At 24.7% G+C, this 24,787-nt stretch overlaps 5 protein-coding genes across 5 annotated transcripts; 2 read left to right on the top strand and 3 right to left on the bottom strand.

Moving 5' to 3' along the window:
- Positions 1 to 2,385: 2,385 nt before the first annotated feature.
- OCT59_002405 (uncharacterized protein) lies at positions 2,386 to 2,894 on the bottom strand (the record flags this gene model as incomplete). The annotated part of the gene is made up of 2 exons (XM_066144483.1): positions 2,386 to 2,733; positions 2,862 to 2,894. 2 exons carry the CDS (start codon positions 2,892 to 2,894, stop codon positions 2,386 to 2,388), a joined length of 381 nt encoding a protein of 126 aa, XP_065995642.1.
- Positions 2,895 to 3,500: 606 nt separating this feature from the next.
- Positions 3,501 to 4,359, bottom strand: OCT59_002404 (uncharacterized protein; the record flags this gene model as incomplete). The annotated part of the gene is made up of 5 exons (XM_066144482.1): positions 3,501 to 3,508; positions 3,589 to 3,657; positions 3,743 to 3,802; positions 3,866 to 3,917; positions 4,348 to 4,359. 5 exons carry the CDS (start codon positions 4,357 to 4,359, stop codon positions 3,501 to 3,503), a joined length of 201 nt encoding a protein of 66 aa, XP_065995641.1.
- A 3,481-nt stretch (positions 4,360 to 7,840) lies between these two features.
- Positions 7,841 to 8,065, top strand: OCT59_002403 (uncharacterized protein; the record flags this gene model as incomplete). Its single annotated transcript, XM_066144481.1, has 1 exon — positions 7,841 to 8,065. One exon carries the CDS (start codon positions 7,841 to 7,843, stop codon positions 8,063 to 8,065), a length of 225 nt encoding a protein of 74 aa, XP_065995640.1.
- Positions 8,066 to 10,246: 2,181 nt separating this feature from the next.
- On the bottom strand, positions 10,247 to 10,744 carry OCT59_002402 (uncharacterized protein; the record flags this gene model as incomplete). The annotated part of the gene is made up of 1 exon (XM_066144479.1): positions 10,247 to 10,744. One exon carries the CDS (start codon positions 10,742 to 10,744, stop codon positions 10,247 to 10,249), a length of 498 nt encoding a protein of 165 aa, XP_065995639.1.
- A 10,869-nt stretch (positions 10,745 to 21,613) lies between these two features.
- Positions 21,614 to 23,481, top strand: OCT59_002401 (uncharacterized protein; the record flags this gene model as incomplete). Its single annotated transcript, XM_025322871.2, has 3 exons — positions 21,614 to 22,324; positions 22,403 to 23,264; positions 23,342 to 23,481. The coding sequence occupies 3 exons, from the start codon at positions 21,614 to 21,616 to the stop codon at positions 23,479 to 23,481; spliced, it is 1,713 nt and encodes a 570-aa protein (XP_025165124.2).
- Between the last annotated feature and the right edge of the window lie 1,306 nt (positions 23,482 to 24,787).

The following is a 24,787-nucleotide window of genomic DNA, read 5'->3' as shown; positions in this document are numbered from 1 at the left end:
ATATTTGAAGTAGTCTTAAGAAAAAAGCTGTTCTTACAAAAATATACAAAAAAGAAATATTAATATATTTCTTTGATACAAATGAAAACCCTCAATTTAAGAGCCCAACTTCCCTTATATTAATTAGATCTAAGTTCAGGTTCGTCCAAGTTTCCACTTTCCAAGAATCTAATGACCTGAAAAAACAAAATAAAAAAAATGTATTAAAAGAACATTACTTTTACTCAAACTCCTTCCTATATAGTACTTACAGTATCCCAGCAGCGGCCCTAGGGTATGACTCAATATAATTCGGCAGCAAATTTATCAGCCACATCCGCAGTAATGACATGACGAGGATTTGGTGAGGAAGAAGAATTCGAGGTTCTGTTCTTGTCAATATCACGTGATTTATCACGTATAAAATGTTCCAACGTTAAATTATAGATGGAATTCTGAATTGTTTGGTATAGATTCTTGTTACTTCTTTAATTTTAGTTTTAGAAGGGTGAGAGGGAATGATTGGGTTGTATACTAAAGTAGAGTGTAGAATTCTCAATTAGATCAACTAGATGTTCTTTTAAATTAGCTTTTCTTAGACTAGAATTTTATGTAGGTATTTTTTTATTATTTGTATTTATTTTATTAGGATCGATTACTCTGTTATAGGGGGGTTTCGTGTTGCATGAACCACTCTAAGTATCTTGTTTACAGGATCTTTTTAAATATATCCTAATAAAGAGATGCGTTACAGTTTAAAAAAAAAAATTACATTAATGAAAAATTTTCCAATAAATTTTATAAAAAAAAAATTTTTAACGAAATTCTTTATTAAAAAAAAAATTTCAAGCCAAAATCCTCAATACTCTTATTTAAAAAAGTTATTTTCAATAAAATTTTCTATTAAAGGACTTTTAAACGAATTCTCCATCAAAAAAAGACTCACTTATAAAAAAAACTTTCAACCAACAAAATTGTCAAAAGAAACTCCTCTATTAAAGAAAAATTTTCCAATGAAATTCTTATCAAAAAAAAAAAATATCCCCTATTAAAGAAAAATTTCTAATAGAAATCCTCCATCAAAAAACATTTTCCCTATTAAAAAAAGATTCTTACTTATTAAAAAAATTCTCAAAAGAATTACTATATCAAAAAAAACCTCCCTCCTATTAGTATAACAAACAATAATTATTTTCTTTATGAAAAAAAATTCTTTACCGAAATTTTATATCAAAAAAAAACCTCCCTCGTTAAAAAATTTCTAACGAAATAATCTATCAAAAAAAATCTTTCCTATTCTCTAACGAAATTCTCCACCAAAAAATATTTTCACCTAGTATTAAAAAAAAGCTCCCTCCTATTAAAAAATAATTCTTTAATGAAATACTTTATCAAAAAAAAAAATCTCCCCGTTAAAAAATTTTTCTAACAAAATTATCTATCAAAAAAAACCTTCCCTATTAAAAAATTCTCTTGCATATTACTAAATACTTTTTTTTTTACTTTTTTTTGTTATTTTTTTTCGTGTTTGAAAAGGTGATATTATCAAAGTCGTGATATGTTTTAAACCTCAGATAATCTGTAAGACGCTATAAATGGAATCCAAAAGCCAATCATTGTATGATCGACATGAAAAACAACATGTTTTATAACAAGTGACTAAAAGTCACTTGTGCTGATCGAACAAATTTTATAACACGTGGCATGTTTTTTTTATAACATGCTTTTGAATTGTACAATACGTCGGTACGCTAGTTTTTTCGTCCAAATTGGGATTATGGTTAGATTAATTGGAAAACTAATCTATAAAAATACTGAATTTACACCAAATTTTTTCATTTCAAGATATGATTGGCAAAGTTTAATGCATTTCAGGATATGATCACCAAATTTGTACACCAAGTGTTTTAACAAATATAAGATAATGAATAAAACATCATAATATTTAATTAGAAATTCACCATGTAATTGATTTTTGAACTTAAAAATTATATAATGTATCCACAAACAAAACCAATTTATTATAAAGATCGGAGTGAATAGAATGCAACGTGATTTTCCGAACAGCTTACTTTTAAAAATTCATAGTGAAAGTTCCACTGGTATTTCATAACAATCAGTGGTCATCATCTAAATTCATAAGTAAGTTATAACGTCTTATTTTCATTCATTTCAAAAGAGCTTCCCAATCTAGTTGAACCAGGAAGAACTGAACGTCCTCTTTGATTCGCTCGTTACACTGTTTTTAACACGTGTACAATAACAAGTATTGAAGAATTAAAGCAATAAAAATAAATTCTTTTATTTAATATAAATTATTTGTACATTAATTTTAAAATTTCTTAACATAAAGCTTTAACATTAATCTAGTAATTTTCAATATCTATAACGAAAAGTATTTTAAAGTTATTTTCTCCAAAAACTAATGGCTTTAAGAGCCTTTTGTAACAGGAATTCGTATATCCTCATGCGTTCTGGTAGCAAATCATTTAGTTGCGCTTTTGCCTGTTCTATTGTTTGATTATTTTTATGGAATAAAGTATTACTATAATTCTTTAATTCGCATAATAATTTAATATCATCTGTTGACATTTCGCGATCATGTAACAAAACCCTTAATTTTTCAAGTGAATTACGCTCCTGTTCTGATAAATCTGTGCCTCTCCTGAATAATTCAATAGTATACCCGCATCTTTCAATTGTTCCTCTCCGAGTTGTATTGTTGATTTTACGATAAACATTTTTATCCAATCCCTATGGCAAGCTAGTAATTTAATAAAGTTTAAATTACTTTCCAGCTGATTTATACGAGTATTGGCATAATCTAATATTTCGTTTGTGAGGGACATAGATTCCATTGTGAGTTTTGTTTGTTCTTCTACCATCGCATAAGTGTTTGTTATGTTATCACTCATTGTCACTACATTTGATACAAATTCGTTTATCTGTTGATTACTAAGATGGTTCAGAATATAACATATTGTTAAATTAATAATAAATATATATATATTAAACTTAAAATAAATGATAATTTTATAGCAAATGTATGTAAACTTATACATGCTATTTTATTAGAAAAATACTGTGAATGAAGTTAGTGTAATCTCATCCGAGTCCCAATTATGCTCCAAAGTACATAAAAAATAAATTTAAATTAATAAAGAGAAAAACGCCAAATGATTCATGCATTAATTCGTTCATGAAGATCCAGCCTTGCCTTTAGACTAAAATGACTAAAGAATTTTACCAACAGTAATAAAGTAACATTTAATTAACCTTATCAACATTCATATAAAATTAAAATTATAAAAAGTTTATAAAAATTTATTCACTCAGTGTACACTAATAAAATAATAATATAATGAGAAAAACAAATAAACAATAAAAAAATAAATTATTCAAATTACAAACTAAGAAATTTGAAGAAAATCTCATCAAGTCTTAGTGTTTAAATAATTCTGATAAGAAAAAAAATCAGGAGTAATAATGCTATCTAATTTATGTAACTAAATCTTCTGTATCTAAATATCTAAAAAAAGAAAAAAAAAATTATGTTAAATTTAGTAATTTAGGAGGCAAATTTTAAATATTTTGAAAAATAATTCTTACTTTCAGGAAGTTCCAATTCATCTTGTTCTTCTGAATGAAGGTTTGGATTGTTATGTACTTCATCTTCATCTATCAGATATAAATTAAAATTATAAATTAAAAAAAATACTATAGAATTATTATTTTAAGAACTTAAATAATCATTTTATCATACCATTATCATTAATATGAAGTTTCTTTATTCGTTTTCGCATTGATTCAACTTTGTAATCATCTAAATAATGAATTACATTTAATATTATAATAAAATTAACATATTTTAAATTATTGTACTTACCATTTTTTGATCTTCTTTTAAATATCAATATTGGATAACTTATTTCTGCTATCTAAATAATCTTAAATATAAGTTATACATTCATTTGACTATTTTAAAATAAATATAATATTTAATTACCTTTAAATATAGTACTTATTTTTTGAAGTACTATTTTTCTTACTATTTAATTTATTAAAATCATCAACTAAAAAAGAAATCAAAATAAATCAATAAACAACACCTCATATTTACATAAATATAATTGCACTTACTATTATTAGGAATATGAAAATCATATGATTTATTACTATGAAATGCTATAAAAAAATTAACCATATTATCATTAATTTTTAATAAATTAAAATTATATAAGAATTTGTCTAATTTTATACCTTCTTGTTCTTCTATTATTATTCAAATTAAAAAAATAAACATTACTAATTAAATATATTAATATGCTTTTTAAACAATTAATAAAATGTTAATAAATCAATAAATACCTTCTGTTGCATTTCTTGGATTAGGAAGATTGTCAAATTGATGAAGTTTACTTGTAAATAGTTTGCTACTGTTAGTATAATTTTCCATTTCAAAATTATTATTTTCTTCTAGTTGATCATTCAATTGACTTTGATAAAATAAATTAATTTCACTCATTTTATCCCATAATGTATGAATATCAGGTCTTTTTAATGGATCAGCATCCCAACATTGTTTCATTAAATTTTTATATTCAAAAGGAGTTCCTGGTACAATTTTTGGTCTTATACCATTAACAATATTCATTGCAAGATCATAACCATGTTCATAATTAATAAATGGTGGTTGTCCTGACGAAACTTCCCACATAAGAATTGCAACACTATAAATATCAGATTTAAAAGTCTGTTCTTTTCCATTAATAACCTCAGGCGCTACATAAGGAAGATTTCCATATATACTTTTTAATGGTTTATCTGCAGGTCCACAAAATCCAAGATCACTAATAATGAATCCAGCATCAAAATTAGATAATATATTTCCAGAGTGCAAATCTCTATGAATTGCATTTTCATCATGAATTCTATAAAGTGCAACAGTTATATCAGTGATAATTTGAATTCTTTCTTTCCATGTAAGTTGATTATGATTTTGTTGTAAATATTTTCTTAAATCTATACCCAACTTATTCATTACAAGCATATAATTTCCATTTGATGGATCTTGTGTTAATCCATAACATTGGACAATCTCATTCCATTTATTGCTTATATTTAAATGTGATTTAGCCTATAAATAAAAAATATAATTAAAATTTAAGTATTATTAATGAAATTTAAAATATTTTTAAATTCAAACCTCTTCAAACCAACTTTGGTTTGCATTTTCAACATTTTCTAATTTTTTAAGTACTACTATTTGTCTTCCAATTCTTTTTAATTGTTGCCTTTCAGTATTCCATTCAATAAAATGCCCATCAATCCAGTTTGCTGTATAAATTTCTGAAAATCCACCTTTTGTTAGATATTCAATATTTTTAAAACTACTATATGGGATCCATTCTACTATTCCATCTGTTGCAAGTGTTTTCATTTGACATTCTTGTATTAAATTATCAATAATATCATTTCCAGATGTCCAATTTGAAAAATTTGCTTTTAAATAATTTTGAACACAAATTTCACAATATGTAGTAGCTAAACATTCTTGGTTACAATTTTCACAAATTCTTTTTGTTCCTGAATTAAAAAGAAGCTTGCAATAATCATAATTTTTAGTTAGTATTCGTATTGCTTCAGATTTTTCATTTTCTGTAAGTGATTCATCATCAAGAATTGTTTGTTCTTGGAATTCTTGTTGTTTGTGTATATCACTATAAATATTGTAATCTATTAATGCATAAGATCTATTAATTGCATTATTAACTAATTCATTTTTACCATATGACATAATGAAATATGTTATAAGGCTTTAAATTTTTTTTATAAATATATTTATTAATTTTTAAATAAAAAGAAAAGGTTGAAACCGGTGTTTTAACTCCGTAGTTGTATTACATATTAAATAGTAATTTGTAACCAAAGTGAAATGTTACAGTACATAAAGCAACATTGTACTACCTAAATTTATGATATGCATGCAGATCAATGTACAGTACATGTTATGTACAAAAGAAAAAAAAGAGCTTATCATTAAATAAATTATTGTTTCAATATTTTAAAATCTTTTTTTTTTAATTTCTCTCTTTATTGAAAATCATCAAGAAGCTATACAAATGCTACACTTCTCAATGGTGTAGACGTAAAAAAACAAATAATAAAGCACTACATACTACGCCACATACTAATATAAACTTTGCTTAAACCTACGAAATCGGGACTATAATATCCCATTTAACATAGTAGGCGTATACGGCTATTTTATGTTAAATTCAACATAGCGATATATATTTAATATAGAAATGTGTAGCAACGTATTGTTAATTTAAAATAGTCATATAAATGATATAAAGTAACAGTATAAATGATTTAAATAATAGAAAGTGTCCGTGTGACAAATGTGCAATAAATTCATTATTGTTTGCATTAAATATACCATATTGTAAATTAATAATAAATATATATTAAACTCAAAATAAATGATAATCGTATAGTAAATATACGTAAGCTTATGCTATTCTATTAAAAAATAAACTTGTAAATGAAGTTAGCCAATCATGCTCCAAAGTCCAAAGTACATAAAATAGAGAAGTAAAATTTAATAATTAATAACATTATCCGAAAATAAAATAGACCTAAATTAATAAAGAGAAACCACTAAATGATTTATGCATTAATTCGTTCGTGAAGAGTCAGCCAAATAAATCGCTTGCATTTGGACTAAAATGAATAAAGAATTTCATGAAGATTTACCAACATTTAATAATTAATGCTTAATTAATCTTATCGATATTCATATAAAATTAAAATGTTAAAAATGAGTTTTTTTTTGAAACTATTTCAAAATTTTTCAAAACTTATCTGGGGTCTAGTATTCAAATCAAAGTCAATTTCCTTACTGTTAAAAACGTTTTTTTTTTTAGTAAGTTTCGTTTTGAAAACTTAACGAGGTATTCAATTTCTTCAAAAATTTGAGCCGGATTCTTGTAAAATAATAAAAAAAAAGTTATAAACGCTTTTTTTAAGCTTTCAAATCATTTTGAAACCTTACCTGGAAATCCAGTTTTTTTGAAATTCAGAACTGGTTTCCTATAAAATAAAAAAGGGTAGAAATGTTGTTTTATTTTAATGAAATTTTCAAAACTCTACCCGGAATTTTTATGTTTTTGAAAGTTGGTGCCGGATTCAAAAAAAAAATATATAATTTTATTTTTTTTCTAAATAGAATTTATTTAGGACCCTAGTATATAGATTAAACCGGATTTCTATAAAATAAAAATACACATATTAACGAAAAAAAAATAGAATAAGAAAATAAAAATAAAAATAATGATAATTTTTTTTTTTAACTTTCTTAATTAAGTTTTCAAAAATATTTTCGAAAACTTACCTAGGATATCTGATGTTTTGAAAGAAGCCAGATTCCTATAACAAAAATAAAACAAAAATTTTTTATAGTCTTCTTATAATAATAAATATAATTAATTTAATTTTTTCATTACTTTTATTTACGAGCCAAATATCTTTTCTCATATATCGTGACAGCTATACTACAGGATCTTGATTTTTGAAATTGGAGCCGGGATACTAAAATTATTTTCAATAAAGTTTCAAAAATATTTTTTAAAAACTTATTATTTAGATTCTGGTACTTCAAAATCAGAACCAGCCGCCTAAAAAAGTAAAAAAATGAAAGAAAAATTATACCAACGAACAAGGATAATCAAATACGATCGTACAAAATCAAAATTTTGTTAAAACAGTTACCAACGTATGTTATATTTATAGAAAGGATCAATCGTGCAATATTGAAGAACATTTGCATTAGGTGTGAGGATACCTATAGGAAAACCAAATGTGTAAAAGACTGTTTACATGTGAAGCCAATAAAGTTACTGAAAAAAAAGCGGTATTAGAAGATACCTTATATGATTTGGAGTTAAAATATAGGGATACAGACGTAAATAAATTCAAACAATTAATCGCAATTGAAGTTGATCTAATGAATTTGTTGAGAAAATATTCTAAAGTGTTAACAGAACAAAATGGCAAAAAGTTCAGAGAATTACAAGAAGTCTGAGGTCTCTTTAATAATAATATTTATAAAATTGCCAAATCGAAGGACGAAAGAATAAATGTGGGGAAATGTTATTATTAACATACGACAGAAAGTTTGGTTGAATCATTGTGAAGAGATGATCGAACTAGAGAAAATAGCAGGAATCGCAATGAGAGATAATAACTTGTAAAAAAGATTAAGAATATTAAAGTCAGATGACGAAGGAGTGAAAAGTATTGATGATAAAAATGACAATAAAAACAATAAAAACATAAAAAAAAAAAACGAAAAAAAACAAAAAAAAATTGAAAACAAATATAATAACAAATCAAATCGTTAGTAATATTTTATTATTAGTTAGACCATTCAGTAATATATGGGATACATATAGAGAAAATTTAATACAAATGTAACTTAGGATTGCTTATAGTAAATAGTATAATTAGATAGTTTAATAAATTAGTACAGTCAACTCTTAATATAACGAAGTTGGCGTCCGGGTTGATCAGGCCTTCGTTATAGGAATATTCGTTAATATGATGGGAAAATCTGGTATAACCCGGAAAATTTTTGTATATTATGGTATATTGTCGTATAATAATTGTATCTTATAATGCAAAACGCAAGTTACACAAAATATCTTCGTTATATTGAAAAAAAATTCGTTATAAAAGAAAATTCGTTGTTAAAAGGGGCATTTTTCATATACGGTTTATAAAATTTACTTCGTTAAACGGTATACGGCATTTAATTAGTAAAATTCGGTATAATGAGATTTTTTTCATATGTTAAAATCTGTACCATACTGAAGATCCGTTATATTGTAAAATTCGTTATATCAAAATTCGTTATAAGAAGAGTTGACTGTATTGTACTTTGATACAATATAACCATACTTAGTAGATAGTGTACTGTATGTTTACACTAACTACGTAATTCAAATTTATTTTTTATATTAATACAATTAAAATAATAAAGAAATACTTGTTACTAACAAAAAAGAGAGAGAGAATTCTCGTGTCCAAAGGCCAAACCAAAGACTAAACCTAAAAGAGAGACGTTTAATAACAATAAAGCAGAGAAGTTACCTAAAAAAGAAATTTTACACGTAAATATTTAAGTGAAGAAAAAGTACGTAAAAGAGGGAATAGGAAATTATAAGAGAGAATGAGAGGGAAAGAACGAGAGGGGAACTGAAGAGAGAGGAAAAAGGAAAAAGCGAGAGAGGGAAAGTTTCATTGAAAAAAAAGTTTACATTTTTTTTTAAAACTTTAATTTTTTTTAAAAATTTTAAGTTTAACTTCTTTTTTTTTTTAAAAAAAGTGGGTAGAGTGCAATTATTAATATATCACGTGATATACGTGATCTTAATTTCGTAATAATGATACAACGGCTTTTTTTTTCTTGAAATAAATGTTAGAATTAGTTCATAATATAAATAAATATAATATAACATATCAAATATAATGGCCATTAAATTGAGATGCTTTATTAAGAGCTAAGCAAACTAATATGAAAATTTGCGTATCACATCATGTGACTTATGTAAGGTAGGCGGCGATGCAAAAATTAAAAAGTAATCACAAGTTGCAGGTAAATGATTTAATTTTTATTTTATTAGTACCTCATAAAAATCTAGCATACTCAAGGATAGTACAATGGTGTAAGGCTTTTGGTTTGAGCAATTATAGTTGTATTATACATAGAAGAGAAAAGTTTTGTAGAATTTAACCTGTTTTTTTAAAGAAAAGATTTATAATTCTCAAAGAGTAAAAAAAATCTTTTTTTCGGTTTAGTTAACATCTCCTAAAAGCAAAGTTTAAAATAGCCAGGATAGATTTAATTGCTATTGGCATGTTTATAAACTGTCAAATACAAATATTTTATGCTCACACTGTGTATATATATTAATTTAGATTTGATGATTGTGAAATTTTTCGCTTCATTATACCTTTTTTTTTTGGGTGAATTAAAAAAACACGATTGGATTTGTCACATAATCGAATGGTGGCGCAGTTTTCAGGCATGATATTAGATATTATGTTTAGGTAATACGTTATCAATTTTAATTATAATTACAGTTCAAAATACTGGGTTGTTTAAAATAAACGACATTTTATTTTGAAATAAAAATACAATAAATTAATTTGTAAAATAAAACAATAAAAATAAAAAAATAAAAAATAATATGATCTATTTAAATTAATATTGTACATTCACTACGTTGTCAGTACAAATGTAGCTTTGATTCAACATAATTCCGTTTATATAAACGGAATTCAAATTTTCCAGATTATTTGGTTTCGTGACGGAATCCGCCAATTTATTAGAGACCGATACAGACTTCAGATCGTATCGAATGCTATAATTGGTGATTACCGTTGTTGTAAGGGAGCAGGTGGTTACTAATTGTTGATATTGTAGTTGTTGCTGTTGTTGATATTGTTGAGGATGATATTGAGGTTGTTGAGGTTGTTGATGATGGTAATGTTGAGGTTGTTGGGGATGCTGAGGATGTTGAAGAAATTGGGGATATTGAGATTTGGGTTGAGTTTGTTGATATTGCTGATATAATTGATAATTTTGATATTGTTGGTACAATTGGTATTGTTGGTTTTGTTGATACTGATTATATTGATTATACTCCAATCCGTAACATTCATATGAAGTAAGATCCGACGAATAGAAATATGTTTCCATTGCGGTTGCGATTTATTAAAAAATTTTTTTTTTTTAATATGACAAAAAATTAATTATTTTTTATTTTTTTTATTTTTTTTTTTGAAGAAAAAAATCTTAGTCCTTTGTAGGGTTTATTTATAACTATTTCATCATTATTTATAATTTTACAACGTTTATATATTTGGTAAAGATTACGATGAATGACCTATTGACATACATTTTTATTCAATTCCTTTTTTTTGGAGATAAATAACAAATTATAGTAATAATTCATCATCATTCGAAAACTTTAACATAATACATATAATGCATATACATGAGAAAATTATATAAATCATAATTAGTACACTATTATAGAGTATTATAGTATACTACGGGATTACAATAATAAAAAATGATCACTGAACGAATCAATATAAAATGTAATAAAACATGATTTTGAATATATCAAGGAATTTTTTTTTAATTATGAAACAATTTTTCTCCCTTAAACATCTAATATAAAGATAAAATTGGTTAAATGAAAAGATAAGAAGAAATAAGGGGATGTGAAATAAAGCTATTATTGTAAAAAAAAAACTTTGTGAAATTTTTTTTCATGAACTGCGGGTAACGTATCAGTTGTATTACGATGATTTATCAGCAGGTCTTTCACGAAACTTCCAATTTTTTTTTCTTTTTTTTTCTTTTACATTCCATGGAACATTTTATCAAAAGAAGATGGTTTTAGTATACCGCAAATAGTATAGTCACAAATAGTATAGTAACAAGATAGGAAACTCATTGTATTTCCTTTTCTTATTTATTCCTCAGAACCATTAGGACTTGCAATGGTTTAAACTGCAATTAATGTATTATGACAAATTATCAGCAGGTCAAGATTTTATTTCACGGAGTTAGTATTCCTTCCACATAGTTAATCAATATTTCCAAATTTTGATCCGAAATGAAACTTACCTTATTGTTATTGCATGAATATTTATTAATAAAGAATAATAAATTGTTTATTTGTTCTTTTTCATTAATATAAGCCACTTAGATATGCATTTTCCATACTTAAGGTTTATTTACTAATGGTGATTGGGAAGTGATGGGAACAAAAAAAAAAATCCTGTTTATTTACATTTTTCATTTACGTATTTGTGGGCTGAAAGATTTGCATTAAATAACATGAGGCATAACTTGAATAGGATGAGTTGTATTTTTTTAAAAATAATATTTTATATAAAATCATATTTGGTTAAATCGATGTCTTGTAAAACTATTCCTAATTTAGAAACATTGCTAAATTGTTTTTGGAATGTGCATTCAACGTCCGGCAATCACTTTCCAATCAAATTTGTTTGGATTTTTTCATTGTACAACTTTTGTTTACTCATTTCGTGATACAAAAAAATTTCTGTAAAAGTAATCGAAAAAGAACAAAAGAATTTTTTCTTTTTTCTTTTTTTTTGATGTACGTTCATTTAATAAATAATATCAAATATTATATAATATTCCATATATATATTTCATAATTGTCTTATAAATTTTATATTCCTATTTATTGATTTAAATTAATAATTATATAAAATAAAAAATAAAAAATTTATAATGATTTAATTTAAACCATTATTCATTATTCGAAAATAAATTATTTTATTATTATGAACAAACATAAATAATTTTTTAATAATAACGGTAATACAGGTTATCTATTTAATTAAACTTTAATGATAATGCGATTAGGAGTAACTTTAATAAAAGAAAAATAAATTATTCAAATAAATAAAAAAAAAAATTTTTTTTTAAAAAAAAAATAAAAAAAAGGAACTGATGAAAATAAAATGGGTCCGAATGTCTGATGATGAATCATTAAATTAAAATCAATATAAATAATCGATTTATATAATATAATACTTTATAATACTTATTATAACATATTATTATTTTTTTTTTATCTTTTTTATTTTATTCTATCATTTTTTTTCTTCATGGAAAATATGATCGTTCGGAAAACGCCAATGTTAGATAATGATAAGGTAATATTAGTACATAATTTATTACAGAATTCTTAACAATAAAGTATAAATCAAAAATAAAAAAATTCTTTCTCACACAATGAAATCATTAGAAAAAAGCGATTGATAACAAGAAATTTGAATTATATCAAAAAAGAAAAATATATTTTTTTACAATATAGTAATATAATCTTTATTAGTAATAATTAATTTACTTAAAAGCTTTTAAATGAAAACCAATGAATAAAAAAAAGTATGTATATTACAATTTGAGTCCAAAAAAAAAACTTGTTTAAAAAAAATATGCAATTAAAGTATCACAGAAAAACCGATGATAGTGTTAATCGAATAATCACATGACCGGCGATCATGTTACGAATGTTACGAATGTTACGAATGTTGCAAATGTTACGAATGTTTAATATGTTTAACATGTTAAACATATGCAACATATTAAATATATAACACATATTTAACATATTACATTTGTTAAATATATAGCATTTATTTAATATTCTTAACATGATTAGCATAGAATTTATTGTTATAAATACATGCGTTCTAAATCAATGTAATAATAGATAATTCTGTTATATTTTAATAAAGCATTTATTAAATATATTATCTCATTGTTTATTTTTCATAATTGTTATATTTTGTGAGTCAATATTGCGTCTGAGTGTATATGCCCGTGTGTGCAATACCGTATTCGCATTTGACTGAAAATTCATTTTATTTTATTGTGTAACCTTCGTAAATCGATCGACAGTGATACATTTACTAATAATTTCATATAGTTTATTTCACTTTGCGTTCATTAATATTATTTAATATTTATTTTATTCATAATCCTTCTGCTTACCATACACCCATACGCTTATTTTTATAAGCATACAAGAACTGGCTTAACAATAGTATATATCCGGAGTTTATAAGGAAGGATTATCAAAATTTTATCGACTGTTAGTCAATTAAAAAGGAAAAATTGGTACAGGATTTGATATATTCATTTCATCTGCATCATGACAATGAAAACATAATCAATATAAACAAATTAGATAAAGTATCAAGCAAAAAAGAAAAAAAGAAAAAAAGAGTCCAATTCTTTTTTGTCAGTAGTTTGTTATATTTTTTTTTAGCGTGAATACTGAAATACTGTATTAAAGAAAAAAATAAAAATAAAAATTTTTTTTAAAAAAATAATTTTTTTTCTCAAACATAAAATAAATATATTAAATAAATTATGTAAATAATTTTTAAGAATGCTTTTTTGATTTCTTTTTTTTTTCTCTTATTCAAAAATTTATCCGGAAAAATATGATTGTAAATTGTCACACAAATTTGCATTGTCTGATAGACCGAAATTCTATACTATTTTCTTTTTGCTGTTCTGTTCTGTGAAGTATCATGAAGTACAAACACACAACCTTCCAATAAAATTATCAAAGATTTTGATTATGTAAAAATTTCGTAATCAGCTAAATCACGTGCTCGTATTACATCCTTTTGATCTCTTTGTTCGAAAATCCAAATCACTATCAATTATTGAAATCCATACTAAGCTAATGACAAAACTGATTTAAACCATATTTATTTTTATATATAAAATAATGCATATTTGTATATTGATAAACTAAACTAATTATATACCATATATAACTCTTAATGGCGGAATTACAATACAAATAATCACAAATCTGGAAGAATAAAATCTAATCAAACAAAATATATTAACGAATAGAAATTTTATTTTCCATAAAAATCGTTATTATAAATATTGCAAGTCTTGTGCAGCTGCTGGCTAAAAGTTCTATTTCATTCGGACATTGAAAATTAACCCGATTAAAATAAATTCATGATCAAGTGATTATATCAGATACGAAAGATGCAGTTTAAATCGAAAAATATACATATACATATACATATACATATATATATTAAACATGTAAAGAAAATTTCCCTAAACTAATATCCTGTATATAGTCATTGAATATATTTAATGAGAATTTTATATGGTTGATTTTAATTATTTTAATCTCAACTATTTCAACTGAAATTATTAAAATTATTACTTCTTTGTATCACGATTAACCTGTCCAGAAATGTGGACAAAACCATGATCATCACCAATCAAATCCTTGAAACTTCCGGATACCAAACTCCCAAATAAAACTATTTTTGTAAGTTCCACAAATCTTTTATATCATTTTATTCGCATATTAATTCTTGTTTGAACCAAACAAATAACGAATATAGTTTTCTTAAAAATTCTTATTCCAAAAAATTTATTACCTCACCTTGTGCATTACTTAATATATGACGTCACTTTGTTATAAAATTGCTCGTCAAGGTTTTTTGATTTTTTTTCTATCAAAACGAAAATTCTGAGAAACGCTTATACTTACATCATATCTGCTGATGAATGAGGTAATTGTGATAGACTATATTTTCATGGGGGTGCAGCATTTTCGAGTTTCTGATGCATGAATCATTGCATAGAGAATTTTTAAAAGTATCGGGCTCATTTTTTAATAATTTTTACGAGCGTTTACCAAATTTATTGTCATTTTCTTAGTTTAACATGTGCTTGCTGCTTGTCATTGAAATAAAGGTTGACTTTCGGGAATATCTATTTGAATATCAAATATAACTTACGGCGCTCATGAAATAATAACCTTGACAATATAAAAGAACAAGAACAACATCTTTCGACCATATTTAAATTTATATCATGGCTTCGAACATTTACAATTTAATACAGATGATTTACTGGAATATGTGGTCGTACACATTATTGTGAGTTGAGAAGAAATATATACTGTATATATGTATATTTTTTTTCTGTAGTTCTTCCGCCATCTATCGTCTCTTTTATCGTGATAGTCATAGCCCAAATTATAATTTTCATTACTTCTTAGTCATATTACCACTTAGTAACACTCAGACATCATCTACCGCTTTCACATTCTAACCAATGTTGGGATATTTTAAACCTCCAATTTTACATTAATTGGATAAAATATTAGGACCAAAAATCTCTTGCTTGGAGATTAATCAAGAACTTAGTCTCAACGAATAACAAATGTTCTAGAGAATTTCTTTTATAAAAAAATAATTACTCTAAAGATTAATGTTCGTTTCATTCTTGTTTCTACAGGTATTGATTTATTTAATACTGAAAATTTTATTTTACATGTTAATAATTGCTAATATTTTCTCCATAGTTTTTTAAGAAATGAGGAAAAATTGAGCTAAGGGTCAAATTGAAGAAAAAAGAAGAGAAATGGTTAGAGTAGGCCCTTTAAGCTTTGACCATTTGTCGTCTTCATACTTTCAATATAGTGGACGTGGGATCTTTTTGCCAAGATTAACAATGTTATTGGGTGCGCTGTAATGTAAGTAATTTTATTAATCTACAACAATTGGCTTTAAAATCAGTTTTTTTCGTCAAATATGAATATTTTTCAGTTAATTTTAATTTTCATTGTTTATAGTGAATAAAAGACAAACATTTTTACCAAATAAATCACTTCAATCAGAAACTTGTAGTTTTAATCATAATTTATAATTTTTGTCCAGATTAAAATTCTACAAAACTTTTCGTAAACTTGTTGCCAAAGTAATAAATAGTACTGTCATCAAATTAATCAAATGACTTAAAAGTAGATCAACTCTTTTTCAATGAGTTATAAAATTGTGAAACCTCACTATAAAATATGAAAGATGATATGGTTATGTGTACATAGAGAACGTCACTGTTTATATTAACGCAGCTTTTTAATGAATTGACTAAATTATAATCGAAAAATATCGAATCATATATTTAATAATTAAATTATAAAGTTATAAATTTTCAATAACAAAAATTTTATTTATGAAGTGTAAAATGGCGTAATTTCAAAATAATTGCTAAAATTTTTTATTGATATAAAATTAATTTGTATAATTGCTTATAATTTATTACATGTTATAAATAAATTATTTAAATTACAAACTAAGAAGTATGAAAGATGTCTTATTTTACTACTATAATCTTAGTGTTTAAACAATTTACTGTATAATAATGAAAACTTCAACCACAATAATATGAAAACAACCGGGGAAAATTAACCGACGGGCAGAATTACATAATTCCAAGATCATTAACGTTAATTCCTAGATATCTAAATGTTTTATTCAAAAATATAATAATTTTAATAACCTTTAAAAGTTAAATAAAATTTCAACTCTTATAGAAAAAAATCTTACCACCAGGAAGTTCCAATTCGTCTTGTTCATCTGAATGAAGGTTTGGATTGTTATGTACTTCATCTTCATCTATATTAAAATAAAATTAGAACTAAAAAAGTAGCATAAAATAAATAGTTATTATTAAATAATTATTTTATATACCATCAATATAAATATCCCTTCTTTGCCGTTGTATTATTTCTTCTCTATGATAATTGTTTTGGGCATCTAAAGAATTTAAATAACATAATTTAATATCAATAATAATAGTTAAATTATTACAATTAGTTTTATTTACCAGGTTCTGAACTTATTGGTAGTTCATTGAATACTTTGGATACGTTTTTACTACCATCTAAAGTTATTAAATAATAATTTATTATTAGTTTTGGTTATTTCTAATGAAAATAAAATGAAATTCAAAAATACCTTTATTAACCAAAATACTTTCATTCTTTTGACTACTCGATTTACCAAAGTTATCAACTAAAAGAAAAATCAGAACAATTACTTAATTAATGTATATAATTTGATATTATTCTTATAAATACTATACTTAGTTACTTACTTTTATCAGGAATATAAAAGTCATATGATTTACAATAAAATGCTATAAAGTCCACAAAAAAAATTAATTATTTATATAAAAGTACTATAATTAAATTTAAAAATAGAATTATACCTTCTAGTTCTTCTATTGATCAAATCAAAAAAAAAATAAGACAATCATTGATTATATTCAGTATATTAATAATTATTTAACAAAAACAATTCATAATCAATATAATACCTTCTGTTGCATTCCTAGGTTCAGGAAGATTATCAAATTGATAAAGTTTACTTGCAAATAAACTACTGCTGTTACTTGTATAATTTTCTGGGCATTCCCATTCTAGGTTATTATTTTCTTCTAGTTGATCATTAAATTGACTTTGATAAAATAAATTAATTTCACTCATTTTATCCCATAATGTATGAATATCAGGTCTTTTAGATGGATCAGCATCCCAGCATTGTTTCATTAAATTTTCATATTCTAAAGGAGTTCCTAGTACAATTTTTGGTCTTATACCACTAACAATATTCATTGCAAGATCATAATTATGTTCATAATTAAAAAATGGTGGTTGTCCAGATGAAATTTCCCACATAAGCATTGCAATACCATAAATATCAGATTTAAAAGTATGACCTTTTCCAATAATAACCTCAGGAGCTAAGTAAGGAAGATTTCCATATATACTTTTTAATGGTTTATCTGCAGGTCCACAAAATCCAAGGTCACTAATTTCAAAATTTTGACTTCTTTGGGCAAAAAGTACATTCCCAGAATGCAAATCTCTATGAATTGCATTTTCATCATGAATTCTATAAAGTGCAACAATCATATTAGTGATAATTTGAATTCTTTTTTTCCATAAAAGTTGTTTATGATTTTGTTGTAAATATTTTCTTAAATCCATATCCAATTTATTCATTACAAGCATATAATTTCCATCTGATGGGTCTTGTGTTAATCCAAAACAACGGACAATTTCATTCCATTTATTGCTTATCAGTAAATGTGATTTAGCCTATAAAAAAAATAAATTTAAGTTTTTTAAGTAAAAATTTTATTATTTTTTTAAAATTATTTCTAAATTTACAAACCTCTTCAATCCAACTTTGGTTAGAATTTTCAACATTTTCTAATCTTTTAAGTACTACATTATGAGTCCCATATCTTATTAATTGTTGCTCTTCAGAATCCCATTCAATAAAATTCCCATCAATCCATTTTGCTGTATAAATTTCTGAAAAACCACCTTTTGTTAGATATTCAATATTTTGTAAATTATTATATGGAATCCATTCTGTTATTCTATCCGGTATAAATGTTTTCATTTGACATTCTTGTATTAAATTATCAATATCATAATTTCCCGATGTCCAATTTGAAAATTTTGTTTTTAAATAATTTCGAACACAAAGTTCACAATATGTTGTAGCTAAACATTCTTTATTACAATTTTCACAAATTCTTTTTATTCCTGTATTAAACACAATTTTTTCGTCATCATAAGCTTTAATTAATATTTTCATTGCTTCAAATTTTTCATTTTCTGTAAGTGAATCATCTTCAAGAACTGTTTTTTTACAAAATTCATGTTGTTCATGTATATCATCATAAATATTATAATCTATTAATGAATATGCTCTAATAATTGCAGCATTAACTAATTGATTATAATCATAAGACATAATGGGTTGTATTGTAGAAAACTTCAAATTTTTTTAAAAAATCAATTTGAAATAATCAGAGCGCAGTTCAAGTCGGGACTAAACTTATCAAAGTTAATTGTGTAACCCAATGATTGTTAAAAAAAAAAAGTACTGCACGAGTCATTGTAGAGGCGTAAAATTTATTATTTTAAGAAAGTTTTATTAAATTAGATAAATTATAATGAAATGGTAATTTCCGGTATAAAATAATAAAAATTTTTAATTGGTTCAAGTAATAAATTTTCATAAGGAAAATCTTACAAAATTTTATTCAAATTTGAAAAAATAATAATTTTTTTATTAAATTCTAATTTCTAAATATTTTACTTCATTCTTGGATAATTTTATTTTATATATTGTATGTACAGTAGTTTATCATAACATAAACTTTATAAATAATTCGATCAAAATTTATTTTATACAAAGTAGAAATATAAGATATTAAATTTGGTTAAAAGGCAAAACGGAAGAAGAATGTAATCCGAATGAGCTAAGTGACAAGATCAATAAGTCGACTAGCAAATCGTCACCCATCAAGTCAAACAAACAAAAGCAACAGAGGTTTAACACCGGGCGAAGGTCTAAGCGTCAGCGAGTAATGAACTCTAGGACACGTTTCTTGCTTTTTAAGTTTAATTATTTTTTTTTACGACGAATTTCTTGCATGTTAACTAGTATGTAAATAGTTTTTTATTTTCTAGAAGGTTGTTATTATGAACTGAAACGTTTGAGAAAGAGATTCTTAATTAAGGTCATTATTAATAAATTGATCGTGTATACGACTGTTTAAGTAAATATTGTAGTAATATGTCAATAAATAAACCCAAACTTTTATGTATTGTACAAACATTTTTATCATTCGTTTTATTTATAAATTTTTACCAGAGTACAATATTATGTGCGGTTTAGTCATGTGCAAAAATTTCATAAATTTTTTTTTTTGTGCCATGCATAAGTTTGAAGAAAATCCAAAGGACGATTAAAAGACATCAAATAAGCAACATTTTGCATTGTACGGAATTCTTTTGATATACATATAAAGTTAATAGTAAATAACTGTATTACAGAATCAGATCTAAAAGGGATAAATAACATGTTGTGTAATGTTGTGTAATGATCCATGCTTGCTTTAGCCCATCATTTAATGATTTTTTTTTTATGTCGATCTTGTCATCATTAATTACCCGACTGTAAAACGTAAAACCTGTAAAACCTGTAAAACCTGTAAAATCAAAACCAAAAAATACAATGGAAAAAAAAACGGAAGGGGACTTTTAAAAATAAAAAAAAAAGAATAAATAAAAATATTTTTAGGAAAATTGATTAATATTTCTTCTTTTATGGAAATTTTATGAATAATTTGGCGTGATACTCAATTATTTGTCATTGTATATTAATAGAATAATGGATAAATATAAAAAAAAAGTTTGATCACGACATGTTTGTAATGATTTTCAAAATAATAAAAAGTAAAAAATGTCCATAAATGTAATCTCGATTATAAATTATTTATTAGTCTTTTTTTTTTAATACTTCATTTTTATCTGTTAACGATATTCCAAATCAAGTTGGTTAAAATGATTTAACTTCAAAATATTTATTCTTTCTAATTTTATTACGAAATAAAATAAATATTACATCTTAGTACGGAATTTACAAAAAAAAAAAAAAAATTTTAAAGAAAGAAAAAAAGGGGAATATCAAATGAACCTAATAATAGATTAGTACGGGAACATGAAACTACTAAAAAATCATGAGACTTTCAACGAAAAAGTTTAATGACGTTAATAGAAAAAAGAACGCCATAAAAATTTCCTAATTAATATTTTACTATAAAAATCAATAAAAAAAAAAACTTACGGCTTGGCGAATTTTCATGCATGATTACACTTTTTTAAAAAAAATTTATATAGCGTGGAAGTTCGCATTTTTTTCTCTCTCTTTTTTTTTTTACGTTTCTATTTTTCTTTTTATTTTCAGTTAGTAAGAAAATATATATATATATATATATATATTTTTTTTTCACCCCCTTTTTTTTAAAAAAAAATCATTTTATTTGTGACCGGTTCACCAAAATTAGAAGTTAACTAGAAAATACTCTACATCTATTGTCTTTATCCGCGTGCCGCAGTAAGCGAACTCCGATATATATACTCCGATAAAATAAATGTATATACTACTGTATATATTCGGTACCGAAATAAAAAATTATATTTAAAAAAAACTTTTTTATTGGATTTCCTGGATTTCCTTTTAAAAAAAATAATTAAAAGTCGATAAATTTTAAGGTAAATTAATTAATCGAAAATAATTAATAAAATAATTATTTATTATTTATTTATTTATTTATTTCATAAATGATTTTTTTTTTTCCATTAGATAAATTAAAAAAAAAATGTCAGAAACTCAAGTAATTGAACAAACAAATGTCACAACTACCGTACAATTAAAAGAAACTTTTGTAGAAGAAAAATCAGAAAAATTAGTAGGAATAGATCCGGAACGTACGACATCAAAAAATGAGACTACTACTGGATTAACACATAACGAAGAAGTATTAACAAATGATGAACAAGATCATCGTTATGATGATGATAATTTTGTTGAAGGTGGTAATTCTGAAGCTGTATCAATATCCTCTTCAAAGTTAAGAGCTTCAACCGTACAATTCTCAAATAATAACACGAATGTTATATCTTCTTCAACACGTAAAGATTTATTAGACAAATTTGGTGAATGTGCTGAATGTAAACGTCCAAATACTGGTGATGATAATTGGTGTCAATCTTGTAATTCTGAACATTTTCGTTCTCAATTTGATAAATGGAGAAGTGAAAATGAAAATATTGATAAAATAATAAGGAACGCTCAATTATCTGCTAAAAATAGCAAATATGTATTAGAATGGATACCTTATAATAAATTTAAAAACGTTGATTATGTGGCGAAGGGTGGTTATGGTACGATATATTCTGCTAAATGGTCGGATGGTCATATTCTGGGGTGGGATAAGAATCTCAATCGATGGAAACGTTATGGAACCGATCTTGTTGCGCTTAAACGTATACATAATTCTCAATTTGTCACAATGGAATTTCTTGATCAGGTATAGAATATTAATTTGTATGTATTTGTTTATTTTAAATAATATTATTTACTAACTAATCTTAAAACCATTTAATAGATCGTAAAGACTCATTTACAATTACATGATAGTAATATGATTATTCAATACTATGGTATGACGCGTTATCCAGAAACTGATGATTATATGATAGTGATGGAATACGCGATTCAAGGAAGTGTTAGATCTTATCTAAACGGAAGATTTAATACGATGGATTGGTACGGCAAAATAAATATACTTTCGAGCATAGTACAAGGGTTAGAGTATATACATAGTTCAGGTTATGTGCATTATAATTTTCATGTGGGAAATGTATTAATAACGGGGACGGGTGAAACTCTTATTACCGATATAGGTATTAAAAAACCAACTATCAAATTTACTTCAGTATTAAGAGATAAGGAAGAAATTTATGGTGTATTACCGTATTTAGCTCCTGAAGTATTATATTCCAAAAGATTTACAAGTGCGAGTGATATTTATTCTTTTGGCGTAATGATGAATGAAATTATATCAGGTCTACCTCCTTTTAATAGTGTTGCACATGATGATCATCTAGCCGCTGAAATTTGTTTTGGAAAAAGACCAGAAATTCCGATGCATACTCCAAAATTATTAGAAGATTTAATTAAAAGATGTTGGGATATGAACCCTTCTAGCAGACCTTCTGCCAAGGAATTAAAAGATTTAATAACTCAATGGTGGAATGATATACAAAATGATAAAGAGACCGAAATTCACGCTCAATGTAAAGCAAGTGATGAAGTATCTAGAAATTCTACCTTCACTCCTACTCCTCTTCTTTATGTTAGTCATCCTGAAGCTGTTTATCATAGTAGATTATTAGAATTTAATAATTTACCTAAACCAAACAAAGCTAACAGAAGATCAAAACTACCGAGTTCCTTGCCTTATTCAGGTAAATATATCGTACGATTTTTTTTTTTAAAAAAAAAGAATATTTGTATTAAAAGGCGTACCTTTATTATTTTATAGAATCTCGACAAATTGATTCAGTTGCTTCAGAATATCAGGACGAAGATCCAAGTGATGAGACTGTTTCCTGTATTTGTCCATTCAATAATATCGTTAATTGGATAAATTCTTTTTATAAAAAGCATAAAATTAAAAAATAATTTTTTTTAGTAATTATTACAGTTCTTTTAGCATGTATAAATACTATATTACTTTTTACCACTTATTTTTTTATTTTTATTTTTTTGCTTTTTATAAAAGCATTTGTATTATATATTATATTATTAAAAATATTATTAGTCTTTTATATTATTTGAAATAGATATATTATTATAACAATTTACTGGTTAATTTGTTCTTGTATAAATTTTAAAAGTCGGGGGATTATTTGTGATCACTGAATATTAATAGACGAAAGTATATTCAGTTTGTAATCATCCATATACTATAGTAAATTCAGTAGAATGTAAGGTACTATATAAGGTACTATATATAAATTTATTAAATTTAAAAAAACAATTGACCATCGATTCATCAGTCTTAAGTTCAGTTTTATAATGTTTAATTTTTTTTAAAAAAAAAATTTTTTTATTGGTAACACGACTTCTTTATTGACCTCAATCAAAAAAATCATTATTACATTAAGCATAACACGAAGCAATCGAAGCATAACGATTGAATAGTATATAATAAATCATTATGAAAAAAATTTTTAAAATATCGTTTTTTTTTTAAAAAAAAAAGGATTTGCATTACATATAAATTCATGTGGTACGTTGTATTTGGTTTTATGTAACAGTAAACAACATTCATATGAGTTACATACTTACATGAAAACTAATAAACATAACACAAGTACATAAATTAAATAAATTAAACACATGACAAATTATTTATTTTTCTTTAAACTATGATTTATCATTTTTTTTTTAAAAAAAAAAGGATTTGCATTGCACATGCACGTTATATGTAACAGTAAGCAACATTCATATGACTCTATAAAAAATTTTATCAGAAAAAACTCCGTAAAAATGAGCCTTTCACGGATCCATTCACGGAAAATGTAAATAATTCGATAAATTCAGTGATATTAAGGTTATTAATTCCGGAAATATTAGCCTTTTACGGAAAAAAGAGGGTGGGTCACATGAAAACTAATAAGTATAACACAAGTACATAAATTAAACATATGATAAATTATTTATGAAAAGATTTTTTCTTTAAACTATAATTGATAAAAAATATGCACATAAATTCATGTGGCACGTTGTATTTGGCTTCATGCAACAGTAAACAACATTCTCATTTGAGTTACATGAAATCTCATATAAGGTGTTAGAACATTCTAACTTTTTTATTTCAAATGAATAAATACCTTTTTCTAAGAAATTTGAAGCTTTCATAATTTATTTCATTATGTCTTTAGGTAAAAATCCATTAGTTAATGCAGCTATTATTAGTGCATAT

This window comes from Rhizophagus irregularis, chromosome 10 (assembly GCF_026210795.1).
Source record: "Rhizophagus irregularis chromosome 10, complete sequence".
In the NCBI taxonomy this organism is placed as follows: Eukaryota; Fungi; Glomeromycota; class Glomeromycetes; order Glomerales; family Glomeraceae; genus Rhizophagus; species Rhizophagus irregularis.
The sequence above is the reverse complement of the archived record's forward strand: the minus strand, read 5'-3'. Positions and strand labels throughout refer to the sequence as shown.